Source organism: Barbus barbus (assembly GCF_936440315.1).
Source record: "Barbus barbus genome assembly, chromosome: 23".
NCBI lineage: Eukaryota > Metazoa > Chordata > Actinopteri > Cypriniformes > Cyprinidae > Barbus > Barbus barbus.
In genome coordinates, this window is record NC_136751.1 from 8805359 (window position 1) to 8823513 (window position 18155).

Consider the following 18155-nt stretch of genomic DNA (forward strand, 5'->3'; position numbering starts at 1 on the left):
TAAATGATAGTTTTAGTATTTACAATATTAGTAAAAGTTTAATGTTTCTCCTAAAATAAAACTGAAGACATCATAAGACAAAGTTGATATCTCAATGAGACATATAAGAGAATCACCCCTTAGTATCCTGAGCATAGAGTAGCCTCTGTCAGAGCCATAGTCTTGTGGGTAGCACATTGATGTGAAGGCACAACTGCAGACAGCAAGGGTTCGAATCCCAGCTAAAGGTACTTCCCTGCTCCTGTTCAATTCTCACCTGTCCAATTGTTTCCTGTCTACTCCTACTGTCCTGACCATTAAAGGTGAAAAATCCCATTGCAATAATAAAAAAACAACCTCTGAGCAGTAAAACATGTTTATAATGGAGTCTTGCAAGAGATTACAACAAGACAATAAAGAGATCTCCCATGTTTCTCACACGTTTCTCTCCCATTGTTATTTTGGATTCCATTCTTTCAGAACTTTCTCATGTCTCAGTTGTGTCCACTTTTATTTCTCCTAAGGATGTTTAGGAGAAACATCTGAGACACTGTTGAGACTAAAATGAGAAATGCATGAGAATCACAACTAAGTTTCCTTACCACTGAGCAATACAATTCCTATAATGGAGTCTTGATAGAGATTGCAGCAAGATAATAAAGATATATTCTATGTTTCTTCCACCACATTCTCAGTTTTGATTCTTTTTTTTTTTCTTCTGTCTCATTTGTGTGTACTTCTATTTCTCTTAAGGAATTTTAGGAGAAACATCTGAAATTATGTTGATACTACAATTATCTCCATGACACCACCAACAACCTAAAATACCTAGAACAAAGCCTATTTTTGTCACGTTCCCTCTCGGGATACAAGGAGCGAGGAGACGTAGGAGTTCCAATAATCACATTTATTGAACAAACACTGAGACGAGGAGCTTGGGGAGAGACGAACATCACTGACGATAGACCGGACACAGGGGCTAGGAAACACAGGGCTTATAAACACAGGGAAATCAACGAGGAAGAACAGAAACAGGTGAGGGCTAATCAAACGCAGGGCTGGGGACACATGAACTACTAATTAAACTAATCAACAGGAACGAGGATGGCCAAATAGAGACACGAGAGGAGGGGAAACACAAGACAAGGACTGACATTACGCCCCCCTCCGGAAGGCGTGTCCTCACGCCTAACACCATCCAATGGGGAGGGGGGGTGGGCGCTCTGGAGGCCTCCAGGGCGGTGCCCGTTCCAGGGGCCATGGCGGGTCAGGGGACTCGGGAGGCCATGGCGGGTCAGGAGACTCGGGAGGCCAGGGCGGATCTGGAGACTCGGGAGGCCAGGGCGGGTCAGGGGACTCGGGAGGCCAGGGCGGATCTGGAGACTCGGGAAGCCACGGCCTATTTTTCTCGGGTCGTGTGGCCTTGGCCCTTGGCCTGGCCACACAGGCTGTGACCCTCTTACCCCCCCCCAAAATTTTCTTGGGGAAGCTCCCCCCTGGGAGCCACAGAGGAGCGGACTCTGTCGGGCGCTCTTGCAGCGCGGACTCTGTCGGGCGCTCTTGCAGCGCGGGGCTGGACGGAACCAGCGGGAACTCAGGAGGGCACGTGCGTGGAGCCGGCACTTGGGGGCGCTCGGGAAGCGCAGACACTTGGGGGCGCTCTTGCAGCGCGGGGCTGGACGGAACCAGCGGGAACTCAGGAGGGCTGGACGGAACCAGCGGGAACTCAGGAGGGCTGGACGGAACCAGCGGGAACTCAGGAGGGCTGGACGGAACCAGCGGGAACTCAGGAGGGCTGGACGGAACCCGCGGGAACTCAGGAGGGCACGTGCGTGGAGCCGGCACGGGAGGGCACGTGCGTGGAGCCGGCACGTGGGGGCGCTCGGGGAGCACGGACACTTGGGGGCGCTCGGGAGGAGCTGTGCTGGTTGGGACCAGCGGAGACGCAGGAATCCACCTGCGAGGAGCAGGCACTGGAGGGCGCTCTGGAAGCGCGAGGTCGCGGGGGCGCTCTGGAAGCGCGAGTTCGCGGGGGCGCTCTGGAAGCGCGAGCGGCGGCGGGCTCGGGGGAGCCGCTGACGACGGCGGGCTAGCTCCGACTCGGGCCCGGAAGTCTCCCAGACACCGGTATATCCCCAGCCTCCAGGTCAATCCTGTGGTGTCTGGGAGGTCCATGGGGTAGTTGCAACAGGCCCCGAGCCGGAACAGGTGGAGGATGGCCGCGTCATGGAGCTCCGAACTCCGCGCGAGCCCGCAGAACTCCTCTGCGTACTCCACAAAGGGTAGCTCGCGGAGTATCAGGGCGCGGAGGCGGGCGACGAACTCCATCGCCGTGGAGGGGGGGGGGGGGGGGGGGGGGGTGGGGGGGGGGGGGGAGAACTGGAACAAACAAAAACTTTCCTCAAAACGGAAAACAAAACGGGGGAAGGAGCGCCGCTTACTTTGTGTGGTCCGGTCTTCTGTCACGTTCCCTCTCGGGATACAAGGAGCGAGGAGACGTAGGAGTTCCAATAATCACATTTATTGAACAAACACTGAGACGAGGAGCTTGGGGAGAGACGAACATCACTGACGATAGACCGGACACAGGGGCTAGGAAACACAGGGCTTATAAACACAGGGAAATCAACGAGGAAGAACAGAAACAGGTGAGGGCTAATCAAACGCAGGGCTGGGGACACATGAACTACTAATTAAACTAATCAACAGGAACGAGGATGGCCAAATAGAGACACGAGAGGAGGGGAAACACAAGACAAGGACTGACAATTTTAATGTAAAGGGTGGTCACACCAAATGTTGATTTAGTAATAGAAGTGAATTGATAAATACAATTTATTTATGACATTATTTTTGAAAGCATCCTCACCGATGGCCTAAGACTTGTAAGAATCTATAGTCTGCCTCGACCCAACTTCCACTCCACAATATATTTGATCATGCTCATTTCCTAAAATGGCTTAATTATTATAGAGAATAAGAAAGTCAACAGTTGTTTGTAGACCATTTGGGATGATCACATCCTGAGCAAAAGGTGACCAATTGTAAAATGGGAGCAGGTGTGGGACACTGAGAACCACCTCAGACAAAGGGGTGTCAGAACTTAATTAACGTACAGACTACAGCTGTTAGAAAAGGAGCAACTTCATTTACATGTAGGGTAGTAAACTGGAAATGTATAAAAGGTTTGAACTTATGATGTTCTGTATTCATTCCGAATTTGTTGAACCCAAGGTACTTTGTCACTGCTATGCTGCAATAAATTTCTTCATCAAGATCTTCAAAGTCCTCTTCACATTTTCTTACAGACTTTTGCACAGCATTGTACCTTTATAAACAGTAGCTCCAAACCTAACTATGAGGAAAGTTATACTCAATATGTGCTGTTGTTATAGCTAACAGTTAGTGTAGCTGATATTCTAAGTGGATTTAAATGAAATAAATTGTCATTACTCATAAATAAAGTTAATTAGTTAATTAGTAATTAATTTGTATTTTTTTCCCTCCAAAACAGCAGTCTAATTCGGATAAATCATGATGAGTGTAAAGGCATGCATAATTTGTGGTATTTTAATACATGCACTAGATTGTGAAAAATATTGCCTATTCCATTGTCTCAGCCATAGACAGGGAAGCACCCTGGACTAATCTCCAGTCCATCATGTATGATAAATTATTTGGGTTGACTGACATTCATGAATATCTCTCTAGGTTTAGATGCTACACTTTATGAATGATACTACAATTCTTCCTCAGGGAAATGGGTATCTCAATTTCATTGTGCATCTGAGTCTCAGTTTTTATTAAACAATATCTTACAAGCTCCAGAGTTAATCTGGAAAAGATAACATTACCATGCCAATTACGAATAAATTAAATTGTATACATATTCAAAAGCTGCAGAGTAACATGGGATTTATCAGGGACTGAAAATCTGTAAAGCAATATTACACTGCTAAAAAATCATCAGAGATTTCTTTATAGCTCCCAGGCATTAACTGGCAGCCAGGAATTTATCATCTTAAAAATGAACAGCACATTGCATGGATACTTTAAGTTCAGCAACTGAGAATTTATTAGTGTGATGACAATCATTTTTCTTCAGATTCTTGGGGAAAACAGTTTTATTTACAGATATTTGTATTACCTTTGTGTAAGCTTGTATCATAATTTGAACAGGTTACCCTGAACACGCATAGTGTAAGTATTATGAAACCAGGCCTTTTGACAGGAACATTTGCCCAAAGCAAGGCTAAACAGCACAGCGCACACAGAAAAAAAATATCTAGTATCTCAAAAAAGAGTGTTTGAGTGGTTTTATTAATGAAGAGCTACTCATATGCTATCAGCGATTTTTCAAAATAGCCACCATTGTTAACTAATAATTTTCAATTTTAAACATTAAACATAATTTTAAACATTATTGATGGAGTTCCCCTATATGCTTGACAAGTTTGTTAACTGCTTTTCCTTCATCCCACACCAAAATATAGTTTTGTAAAGAAATCCATGCATTGCTTTGGCTGATGTTGTATGGTTTATTTGAAAAGATGTTTATAAGCTAATATTAATACAGTATGTAGCATATATATTAGTAGTAGCTTGAATACAAAGATAGTGGGGGTGTATTTGATCCAGTGGCATTAGTGCTGTTTATGAACCAAATAAACAAAAATGTATGATTGCAATACTCTTAAGCATAATATATCTTCTTAATATTTGTAAAAAAACAAAAAAAAAACAAATTATAATCAGCTTTGTGTCATGCTACTCTGGGAGCAAGGAGCGAGGAGACACAGAGATTCAAATCACAATGTTTATTCAAATCCAAAACACGGAACGAGGAGCTTGGGGAGTGACGAACAATACAGGACATGGGAGACAGAGAGACACAGGGCGTAAGAACACTGGGAAATCAACGAGGAAGAACAGAAACAGGTGCGGAGTAATTAACCTGTTAACCTTCGCCCCCATTGTGGGCCTCACAGGTGAAAATAACCTACCTAAATTAAAATGGTAACAGTTTGTGACAAAGTGTGCTACACAAACAAATTAGGTATCTTTGGAAAGAAGACACTCTTATGTTTACTATCTATCATCCAGAGTTGATAATGTTCAAAAAGATAAAAAGTTATAGACATTGACGTGGTCCTTGAAAAATATTTTTCCACACTGAATGTTTTTTTTTATTTCATATACAAATACATGAAATAAGTCCTGGAGCAATCCAGAAAAGTAATGGATTGAAAGCCACGTCTCATGAGTTCATATTTCAAATTTGAAGAAGATACCATGAAAAATGAGATTCCTGCAATATTTTTTCTGAAACTATTTATAGTCCTCCCACCCCCCTGTTTGAGGAAAAATAACCACCAAATGAATTGCAGAATTATACAAGCTATTTTAGTCATTATACATGTTCCTGCATAGTTTTTCAATTATAAAATAATAGACAGATTTATTTGAGCACTAAAAAATACAAAAATAATTATTTGAGTAATAAAAAAGGAAAAAAAATAGAAAAAATGCTTTGTATATAGTATGCATACTGAAGTTTTCTGATTGCCAGACATGAAGTGATATTGCCAGACATGGTCATACGGTCAGTAATCACACGCTGATGTGCTTCCATTCAGATGAAATCATACAGATGGGCCATATAATCAATAATAGCTGATCATTGAATCACAATGATAGCCTCACAGAGTCGGTAATAAACACGCTGATATCCGTCCATACATATTATAATCATGCAGATACGGCCACATTCCCCACACAATACACACACACACACATATAAAAAATGTTGAAGAAAAATAAAAAACAGTTTTTTATGTAAAAAGCAGATCGCTAAGCTCAGATGACAGCTGCGTCACAGCGTGCGTCACGGCTCGCTGGAAGGAGCGCCAAATTCAAATAATCTATATTCCGCTTTTCTGAGACTTTTTTTTCCGTGGACGGTCTCATTCTGTTTGTAAAACTGTATGCTACAGCACCGTGTTGTTTTTTTACCACCAAGACGCTGTTTTTGAGTGTAATTTATTCCATAACGGACGCGAACAATAACTCTCCCGAAGAAATGAAACGTAAACAGAGGAATATTCATCCTTATTACAACGTTATTGTTTAGCTGGACTAAAAGTGCTCGCTGGGATGTTGTTCTGTGGACCCTTACCTGTCTAACTGAACTGGGATTTCAGCAGTGGACGCGTTTGTGGCTCGTTATTACAATGAATCTGGTACGTACGGCTATTTTATTCTGCCTGTTTTGATGTGTACTGCTTACACAAATGTAGCAAATACATTCCTTATAAGCTTTCCATCGAAAAACAGCGATCTGTCGTCGATGCTTGAGGCTTAGACCTTCAGAATGATATATAGTTTGTCAAGATTAACGATATTCTTTCACGTTAAATTCATTCATAAACATTAAACTAGTGGGGAAAAAAATGCTTCAGTGCGCTGTCGCACTGGCAAACGTTAACAGGTTAAACACAGGGCTAGGGACTAATGAACTAATGATTACAGGGAACGAGGACAGGAAGGCCAAATATGGACATGAGAGGCGCGGAGGGGGGGTGGGCGCTCTGGAGGCCTCCAGGGATCAGGGGGCCGGGCTACCGGCCTCCAGAGCGACGCCCGTTCCAGGAGCCATGGCGGGACAGGAGACACAAGAGGCCATGGCGGATCAGGAGACTCGGGAGGCCATGGCGAGACAGGGTACTCGGGAGGCCACGGCCTTATTTTTTCGGGTAGCCACGATGAGTAAAGGGGTTCTGTGGCCTTGGCCCTCAGCCCGGCCACACAGGCCATGACCCTATAGCCCCCCCCAAAAAAAAAAATTATTGGGGAAGTTCCCCTCTGGTAGCAGTTGAGGAGGCGCGGGCACTTGGGGACGCTCTGGAGGCGCGGGCACTTTGGGGTGCGGCCTCTTGGGGGCGGTCGGGAAGCGGACTCTTGGGGGCGCTCTTGCAGCGCGGAGCTGGACGGAACCAGCGGAGATGCAGGAGAGCTGGACGGGACCAGCGGAGATGCAGGAGAGCTGGACGGGACCAGCGGAGACGCAGGAGGGCACCTGCGAGGAGCAGGCACTGGAGGGCACTTGCGAGGAGCAGGCACTGGAGGGCACCTGCGGGGAGCAGGCACTGGAGGGCACTTATGGGGAGCAGGCACTGGAGGGCGCTGTCGAGGCACAGGCACCGGAGGACACTTGTCCATATCTGGCGGGCTTGCCACATTCTTGTATGGCGGGCTTGCCTTATCTTCGGCAGGCGGACTTGCCATATCTTCTGCCGACAGGCTCGTGGGAGCCGTGAACGGCGGCGGGCTCGGGGGAGTCATGGACGAGAACGGGCTGGCTCCGGCTCGGGGGAGGTCGATGGGGCAGTGGAAACAGGCCCGAGCCGGAACAGATGGAGAATGGCCACGTCATGTAGCTCCGAACTCCTGGCGAGCCCGCAGAACTCCTCGGCATACTCCACAAATGGCAACTCACAGAGTATAAGGGCGCAGAGGCGGGCGGCGAACTCCATTGCCACGGAGGGGAAAAGAAGGGAGGAACAAACAAAAAACAAAACGGGGGGTGAGAAGCGCCGCTTACTTCTGTTTTGGTCCTGTATTATGTCATGCTGCTCTGGGAACAAGGAGCGAGGAGACACGGAGATTCCAATCACAATGTTTATTCGAATCCAAAACACGGAACGAGGATCTTGGGGAGTGACGAACAATACAGGACATGGGAGACAGAGAGACACAGGGCTTAAGAACACTGGGAAATCAATGAGGAAGAAGAGAAACAGATGCGGAGTAATTAAACACAGGGCTAGGGACTAATGAACTAATGATTACAGGGAACAAGGACAGGAACAGGAAGGCCCAATATAGACACGAGAGGCGGGGAAACACGAGACACAGTCTGACACTTTGTTTACTGAAGGTAAACCTTTAAGGTGAGTTTGTCATTGAGATCCTTCTCTGTGATTCTCAGCTTTCCTTTTGTGTCATTTTAACCAACTATTTCAAAATGTTCCTCACACAAAGCTATCATATAACGTCTGATTTCAGTCTGAAAATAGTAAGGAGCCATAAGGACCACTGTTATGATACTTTCATTGTGCTTTTGTTATTTTTGGAGCCACAGTGTACATTACAAAGAAAAAAATTTAATTCTTGAAAAAAAAAAAAAAGAACAAACAAAAAAACGGAAGCATAATGATGTTTTTTAATCATATCATTTCAGCATTTCTAAGTTTAGCCTTAAGGAAAGAGGGAAACTAGTTAAAAGACTGATGAATGATGTTTTCAAAACAGAACAAGAGTTTTGATGTTGCAGGATAAAAGTTGGAGTGCTATTTCCTTATTGGACTGTGTTGTGAATTCAGAGGCAAACAGCAATAGTTTAAAGTTGGTTTTTAACCCACCACCCGACCCCATTTACTAATGGGCACAGAGGCTATCTAATGACGTATGAATCATGTTTACTATAGAACATGCAAAGGATTTGCTTAGAGAGTTGCCAACACTTGAGTAAACAACATAAACTTCATACTCTGTCCTCTTCTAGGTTTAGTGATTTTTATTCCACTTTTTTCACTTCTTTACCTCTGTAAAGATGACCTCAATATCAACGATGATGTATTTTCTTCTGAAGGAAGTGTGTGATGAAGGTTTTGCTCTCCACCAAGGTACATGCATCTTCATTATTGGTGCTGGACAAGGTCTGTGCACTTCAGTACACACTGGGCTTATACACCCCGCTGTCACTTTAACACAGTCTTTTGAAAATTGCAGACTGAGGGTGACAAAAAGACAAAGAAGTTTGACCTTGGCACAACATTTATTAATGTTGTCTCAAATATACTAGGCTGAGAATCTCATGGATAGTTTTATTTGCTTCTATGCATAAATCTAAAGTCAACGGAATGTTAAATCTAAAAACTGCAAAATACACAGACAAATACACCATCCCTCTCTATCTCTCTCTCTCTCTCACACACACACACATTTATAGCCAACTTGTTTAAAGATTTAAAGGCTCAGTTTCCAGAAATCAAGAGGCTGTTTCATCATTTACACTGCTAGCAAACACTGACAATTCTTTAGCTGTGGAGCTGTGTCAGTTATCTACAAAATTCTTCATTTAAATTAATCTGATTCATTGATTTCACACTGCTCCACGTGTGGCCACTCATAGATACTGAATAAATTCCTAGATCATAATTCAGGTCAGTTCCCGTTTAAATGAGTAAAAAATAATGTATTAGCGTGCGCTATTACTAACTTGCTTTAGACCAAGAATTACGGAATGATTGCGCTCGTGCTGATGAGTAATTACGTGGCGATCAGGCTGTGAGCATGCGCACTGTCTTCAGCACCACGGCGAGCGTGGACAGCGAGCGCCTCACACTTCAGTTCGCGCGTGTGTGTGAAGATTCAACCGGTGGCTTTTCATTTCTGACTCCACTCGCGTCGCGACTTGGCTTCACATCGCGCAAGAACTTCACCGTGTCGAATAAATCCTGACAGGAAATAAAAAAATAATAATATTAATAACAATAATTAAAAAAAAAAAAAAAACACTCAAAAGAGATATTTCCACGTTACAGAAAGCCGGGTTTGTCCGTGAGAGTGGGATGCCGTCCGTGAGATGATGTTTCTCTGTGGGGGGATTGCGCTTTAGAAGCTCCACAATCCAGAAGGATGCTGGTGGGAAATGCCTGTCGACAGAGAGGACGAGATTTGTCAAAAAGCACTAGAACTCTTATCGGATCTTTGTTCTAAGGGGGAGGTTCAGAACGAAAACTGTTTGGATTTCATTTATTATTTCCGAGACCTTGCCAGGCCGAGGTATTCGGACTCAGGTAGGCGACACTCCTGCACAAAACGGTTGCATGCGCTTTTTTCCGTAAGGATCATGAACTAGGTGAATATATTGAAGTGCCATCGCATTCGCAATCTAGGCTACTATATTTGCTGTGTTACTATCTTTTACTCGACGTGATACTCGGTGTCGATTCAGTCTGGTGTATAGACTCAAATAATTTTGTAGGAAATAAAATACTATAATGTCAGAAATATAATGTAGAAATGCTAGTGGAACAGCTATCATAATGTCACAGCAATTTAACAAGATTCTAATATATAAAACGTTTATAATATTTATTTATTTATTACAGTTGCAGTGTATGCATATATCATTCTTGCAGGATCCTTAGAGTTATGGAAATTCCAGATTTTTCTGTCCAGTATAAGTCATCATTACACTGGAAAAAGCTTGTTCCTTATGACATGGGTGAATCTCTGGTGATCCAAAAAAAAGTCTTCAATGGAGACGCTCACCTCTGGTAAATTACAATCAATCAATCAATATTAGTAGACAAAACATATTCTGTAACATATTTTTGTGTTGAAATTTAGCTTATTGTCATGAGAAATTAATTGGGGTGGTTACAAGACTGCATCTTATTAAAATGCACACTCTTAATGTCATGTCACTTAGGATAGCCTGACACATCATTCTCTTACACTTTGACCATGTTTCATCATCATTAACATTTTATTTAATTATAGCTGGAGCCACATCATCCAGGATGAAAATTGTTGCATTTGAATTAAATATGGCATCTGTTACTCCTCATATATGCGGTGTAGATAAACTTAGATTGAGACACAATACAAAATGCATTTCAACAGCACAGGCCAAAAGTGCAGTATTGGAATCTGACTGCTTAGATTTAAATGCTACAGCACCTGCTGAGCAAGAGGGCAGGAGTCTTTTGTGCTACACTGAAGTGTACCAAGGGGATTTGGTAACAGCGTTAAATCTACCACCCACCAGTAATGTATTTTTGTTTTTTTTTTTCTTCTTCTTCTTCTTCTTCTTCTTCTTCACAAAAGCTTGTATAATGATTTATCTTGATGTCTGATGCAAGCTTCGTTTATAACATAAAACAACCAAATTTCAGGACCAGGTGGGCCTCTTTATAAAATATGGCTTAGGTCATGAAATTTTGGAAACATGTCTTAACTGCATGACTACATGGAGCCAAAATATGAACCCATCCCCCAACAGCTAAAGAATCATAGAAGCTATATCGGTATCTCTCTCGCACTCTCACACACCAATCCCCTGTGGCTGCATTGACAGCTGTTCATGGTTGGTTTTGTCAGTTCATTGAGAGCCAATAGCCTGCACCTTACCCCAAAATCCACAGTAGTGTAGTAATAAAAGGCTACAGCTGAGACATGTCATTTTATATTGGGTGAGTGGCATAAAAAAAAAAAAAATGTGTGACAATGCCTGTGAACTATTTTGTGTTTTTGAATGATTATTAATTTTAATATAAATATTAATATGAATGATTATTAATATTAATATTGATTTACTTATTTTGAAGGCAAGTTGAAGTGGTTTATTAAGTATGAGCAGTCAAGGTGAGAATGCAAAAGCATTCACAAAAAAGAAACCCTTATTTGGGGGGGGGGGGGGGGGGGGTATTATTGCAAACCTCCAAACAAGTACCTAATGTATGCAAAAAAAAATCACTGCATTTTCCAGCTGAAATAGAATTATCTCTCAGAATCTTCCACTATTGGAAGTAAAACACCAATAACTTTCTTCTGATAACACAAATTATGACCACAGGGGCAGATTAATGATCATTAAAGACTTATACTAGGGGGCTGTTGAATGCTTGAATCTGATTGGTTGATGAATGTGCGATTGTTTTTCAGAAACTTTTACTTGTGACTGATTCGTAAACTACTACGTTTGGAGATTTACATCAATCAGTATTATGGGTTTGCTGGCATAGTAAACTTGAAAGGTAGCTCATCTGGTACCTGGTACTCAGGACATGTTCATAAAAGACATTTTAATAATAGTAGAAGCTTGCTAAAAAGGAACTGATGCTTCAGTTTGCTTTTGTTAACACGACTGGTTTGGTTTAGAGTAGGGTTTAGTGTAGATGATGCGTTATTTTCAAACAAAAATATTACGTTTAGAACCATTTACGAACTGCTGCAATCCAAATAACAACTAATGTAAAACATTGCGAGATTCATGTTTATCTGTTTTTAAAAATCTGAGCAGATAAAACTCTCTCACTGGGCAATATATTTTGAGATTGTTGCAAAACATGCAAGAAGCAATGTCATTTCACAGATTACATAAAACTTCATGGTGTAACTCACCCTGAATTGTTGTTCTATGGACATGAATGATGCCTCAAATTGTGCAAGGATAGGTGTACTATTACTTTTTTATAACAGGCTTACTGTTTTTTTGCAGGTAGACAATATTCGATCCAGTAAGGAACCATCTAGAAACCATCCAAGCAATCATCTAGCGATGCTTTGTAGCTACTACAAGAAAATAAGCAGAAATCCACGACAAAAATTAGCACCAAAAACCACAAAGAGCTCCTTATAGTATCTGTATATATATATATATATAGCATCTGCTACATGGATGAAATAAAGGACTGGGATCATGACCCTGGCCAGACAACAACTTTTACTGTATGTGCCCTCAGTATGTCCAAGCTCTGGCAAGATACTTAGGTTATTTGACAAACCATTGTTTTGCAGTGCTAGATGGTTCTCCTAGTATTTTCAGCAGAAATCAAAAATTCATGAAGACTGTGCTTCCCAACACTTTGGATTTGATTGAATAAGCAAATCGACACATTTGACCAGTTATACGCCAAGAGTGTTTTTGCTCCATGGGATATCAGGACATTCAGACCAAGTGGCTGTGTAAACTGTAATTAAATAATCAGCAGCATGAAGCCGGAGTGAAAAGAAAAGAAGAAAAGCAATCATTATCCAATGTCTCACTGTGTCGGAATGAACGCCTTTCTGTGAAGCCATGGCAACATTGTTATTTATTTTGGAGGACAGATGATCAAATTATTTTATAAGAATAGGCTTGATTACACAAGGGGCAACATTGAGTTACCAAGAGCAGTGCTTGTATGATTTTGCAATCATTCAGTATTTTCAGAGCACTTCTTATGAAAGTGCTTTACAAGCATAACCAGCATTTGGTGTTCTTCAGAGCTGTTGTTTGGTTCAGAGAAAGTGTTGCAGCATGATAAACCGTAGGCTGGTCTTTCATTGCTTTATTAAACTCTTACTGGAAATCACATTTCATGTTCGACAGGCTTTAGCATGTCACAAAATACCAAGGGTGAATGACCACCTAGTACTTTTAAATGTTGTTATTACACCTTTTAGGGATCTAGGAGCGAACATTTCTTTCATGTTCCTTAGAAGCCCCTGGAAATGCCTCTCTGGCAAATCTCACACAAGGAAAATACAATTTGAGCGTTGCTGAATGGATAATGATGCTCATTAGAGCTTTTTAAGCAACCTGGTCCCAAACTGTACCATATTAGAAAAACCCTATTTGGAGCTTCTTAGACAACCGGCTTATTCACCATGTGTATGATATATTATTTATTTGCAAACAACAGTTTTTCAATATATAGAAATTGTTGCTATATTAATACTTTTTAAAACATGACTCTAAATTTCTCATTTCTTGCACACTGGTTAGTTAAAATGCTTAACTCCTTTAGTTTAAAATGGTTAAATCTTCAGTATTTCCTGTGTGTTCGCACAATGTTAACACAAATGCACTCATACAGGCAGCTGCAGCGCAGTGGGAATCTCAGCTACAAGGCTCTTTGAAGCTCTTTGTGTGTTGGAATGTTTCTATGGGTTACTCGATATGAGCTATTGTGGAGCTTTCACTTTGAAGTGTAACTGACACACTCAGTGGACTGAAATGAGTTGTGCTGCTTTAGAGGACTCTGCTCAGAGACAGACCAAATCAAATAGAGTTTGTCAGCTGCTGTCTCTGCTGAATGCTGGAGAGATGGGGTGTACAAAAGAAGAGGAAGGGTGGAAAAGTCAGTCCATTAAATAGTCCAGGTGTAGTTCTCTATAGTTAGCTTTCAAATCAATTGATTCATATTGACTGAGTAACTGTGTCTTTATAGTGCTTAATTTAACTGAAGAAAGAGTTGAAGTATCTACAGGTTTTCATGTGCAGGTCTTTTGTTTAAATTTTTTTGTTTAGTTTTTCTTCCGTAAAAACGTGAAAAATGTCAGGTCTTGTTAGTCACTTTGGAATGAAGCTCCATCATTAACAGCTAACTATGCAGGAAATAATGCGGGTAGTACATTCCAGGTGCTACTGTTAACCTATATGGAAATATACTAATAGCAAATTTAGGACTGAGATAGTTCTTTAATAGATGATGAATTATTACTAAATGAGATCATTTTCATTTCTTAAAGAATTACCAATTAATTGCATCATTAACATGTTTCTGAGATGTGAGCATTTTGTAACACAAATGATGAGGCATACTCAGTCCTAAAGACACATTAATATACTGCTTTCTTGTTAGATTTTGATAAATAATTGTTTTATTCCAGATTATACTTTAGGCACAAAATCATATTCAAACTTTTGTCACATTCAACATTAAAATACATGTAAATTATAGCATACTATAACACAAAAAAGAGGTCATTTATGTCCTGATGATTTATTTCAGCATTGCTTTTTAACAGGTTGATCTGTTTCTCTGAGAGATTAAGACAACCCTGGCTGTGAATGATAAATTGTGATAAAGATAGTTTGTTGTTTGAAATTCAATTTTATTTTTGTTATAAATCCATTGTACAATAGTTATAAAAGCATAAATAATACCATATTGTTGTCATGATTTGTAATTTCAGAAGATAATTTCCTTTGCATCACAATCATTCTGAAACAGGCTTAAGAAAGCTGTATCCAGGTATTTTGGTCAACTGTTCATCACAGATAGTGGCTGTGTCTGAATACCAAAGGCCCTGTTTACACCTGGTATTAAGATGCGTTTTGGTCAATGGGATCACAAGTAGATGAGGGAAACACATTCCAGTTCACACTTGGTCTTTTAATCTGTCTCTTCTGTCCACTTTCAACCGCTTCTAGCCTGATTTGTTTTGAGAGAAGGGTCTGTTGGCCAGTGTATGTGGGCTTTTTCTGATCTTTCGATCTAATATTGTGAAATTGGCGCACCTCCCCCCCCCAAAGCTATTTTTAAAACGTTTAATGCATGGATAAAAAAATCCGGTACGCATCGGTAATAATTTCGCTGAGAGAAGGGAAAAAACATCAAGTCACCTATAATAGCAAATATTGGCCTTATGATGGCGGAGAAAACTAAACTATTCTATCATTATTGGTCATAAAGATTGGAGCAAGACATCATTTGAAACGATAAAGGGTTTACTTTTATATATGTATACTTTCAATAACAACAAAATGTGCTTTTTTAAAATAAAGAAAACAAACAGGATGCACTTTCAGCTGTCTCTGTTTCCTTAAACTTGTGGTGCGGCCATAAAAAATTAACGAAACAGACTTGTTTTTGTTAATGATTTAATTTTTGGAAACATTTTTGGTGTAGGCCTATTTATTTTATTCCTTTCATATGTCATTTTAGTATTTTTTTCTCCATTTTACTCCTGTTGTTTATGCGTATGCAATACTAAACCACTATAATGAAAATATTTATTTTTAATGGGGCACATACCTTATCCAATGCAATTTAATTTAAATCTAATTAAACATTAATTTTGTCTGTTAACGGATAGGAAATTAACATCATAATGGCTGTTCGAACATATTTGACCACATGAATATCCACAAAATGAGTGCAATCCAATCAAATGTGTTTTCAAATACCTCTGGAAGTGCTCGAAAGCGGACAAGCTCAAAACGTTTTAAACACGGTTCACTATCATTGTCCACTTGTGATCGGATGAACAAAAATACATCTTTAAGGGCCAAATAGTTATGATGATCAGGTATGAAAGGATAGTTCACCCAAAAATGACAATTTGCTGTTAACCCTCTGCGGTCTGAGGCGATTTTGGGGCCCTTGAGATGTTTTGACATGCCCTGATATTTGTGCTTATTCATCCTTATTCATCCATTTGTGTTTACTCATCCTCAGGCCATACATGATGTAGGTGACATTTTTCTTAAGTAGTTAGTATCAGTAAAGAAATATTTTTAGCTGAAACGATGGTCCTTGGCGATTCATAAAAATTCATGGCTATCGTCACTTTGCCAGACAAAAAGGCATATATAAGCAACATGAAATTATACTCGGCTCCGTGGCTCCTGAAAATTATACCCGGCTCCGTGGCTCCTGAAAATTATACTGTGGCTCCAACATAAAATTATACCGTGGCTCCTCTTATTGAGGTCTTAAGAAGTGAAATGATTGGTCTGCACAAGAAACTTTACATTAATTACAACATTATTATCTTGCTCCTCAGCCAAATGATCTTAAGAGTGTTTACAAAAAAAGATGGGTGTAAGCCCTATACACTGGGTGTCAGACCTCTGTCGTGTGTGTCATGTGTTCCTGTCCTTGTTTCATGTCATTAGTAGTGTATCTTTGTCCAGCCGTGTTCGTTAATTTACCTGTGTATTTATAGTCCTGTCTGTGCAGTGTTATTTGGTCTGGTCTACTCGTTACTTCCCGGTGTTTGATGTCTGCCTTGCCTTGTCCTGTCCTGCCCTGCCCTGTCTTCATTAAAGACATATTATTTGAGTTACATCCTCGTCTCCGTGTTCCTTGTTCCACCCTGCTGTGTGCACCGTGACACTGGGCTTAGCTACATCCAGCTTTATGATAAATATTTACACGTTGCACCGACTAAAACTATGGCGAAACAGGCCCAGTGTAGACGATGCATGTCCATGCTGACACATTACACCCCAGTGATAGTTAAGTTGTCCAGCCTAGTTTTACAACTGGTAGTCTTAAAACTAATACGTCCAGCTGGTGCAACTGACCCCTGGTGTGCAAGCTTCCTATTGCATAATGACATATGCGCGAGGGAAAACTCACATGTGAACTGACACTGTGTTGGATGGGATGGTAAAAATTAACAGCAAATTGTCATTTTTTGGTGAACTATCCTGTTAAATACTAAGTATCACATAATATTTAAGATTTAAATACTGGAATCACCAGTCATCTTTTTCACAGACCAACATGGTCTGTGTCCCATTTTCTCCAACATTCGGAAACCGTGATCAAATTTCCCAGGATCCTCATGTAGCACACACGCCAACCTACTAATAAACGTGGCTCAAGAAGCAAGAGACCATTTAAAGTCTATTGCTGTATGCCACTGGTGTAAATTTAACATGATGTCTCCCCACAAGAGTGGTATCTCAGAGCAGGAGGCTCACAGTAGCAGTGGGCGAGTAAAGGTGTGATCACACTATCCATTGGCTCTGTCCCAAAAGGCATGTTTGCACTTGCAGACTTGCACTAGCTCAAACTCTCTTATCAACTTACACTGACAGAATTTTCAGCATTCAAAAAGTAACCAACAGCAATGACATAATTGTAATATATCTGTACTGAATTGTGTGTGCAGCTGCATCACAAATTTTTAACCATACATTTTAAAAAGAAATAAACATTAACAAAGGAGCACTATGCTTTCTAAAACCTGCATATATATATATATATATATTAGTGCTGTCAAACGACTAATCGTGATTAATCACATTCAAAATAAAAGTTTTTGTTTACATAATATGTGTGTGTATTGTGTATATGTTTATTATGTATATACAATCAGAATTCTAGAAATGTTGGGACGTTTTTTTTGTTTAGTTTTTTTTAATGAATTTGAATAAAATGAAAACTAAAATAATTTCAAATCACATGAGCCAATATTTTATTCACAATAGAACATAGATAACATAAATGTTTAAACTGAGAAATTTTTCAATTTTATGGACAAAATGTGCTCATTTCAAATTGATGCCTGCTACAGGTCTTAAAATAGTTGGGACAGGGGCATGTTTACCATGGTGTAGAATCTCCTATTCTTTTCAGAACAGTTTGAAGATGTCTGTGCATCGAGGTTATGAGTTTCTGGAGTTTTGGTGTTGAAATTTGGTCCCATTCTTGCCTGATATTGGTTTCCAGCTGCTGAAGAGTTCTTGGTGGTCTTTGACGTATTTTTGGTTTAATGATGCACCAAATGTTCTCTATAGGTGAAATATCTGGACTGCAGGCAGGCCATTTCAGCACCCGGACTCTTCTACTACAAAGCCATGCTGTTGTAATAGCTGCAGTATGTGG

The 18155-nt window shown here is 40.6% G+C and overlaps 1 protein-coding gene across 1 annotated transcript in view; it reads left to right on the forward strand.

Annotated features, from left to right (window-relative positions):
* Nucleotides 1–9679: 9679 nt before the first annotated feature.
* The window catches only part of syt9a (synaptotagmin IXa), a gene marked incomplete at its 3' end in the record, with an annotated part of 31146 nt that continues 22670 nt past the window's right edge, over nt 9680–18155 (forward strand). Inside the window, exon 1 of the mRNA XM_079374019.1 lies at nt 9680–9839. Within this exon, the coding sequence (XP_079230145.1) occupies nt 9692–9839 (148 nt within the window). The 5' untranslated portion in view covers nt 9680–9691. The remainder of the gene's footprint in view (nt 9840–18155) is intronic.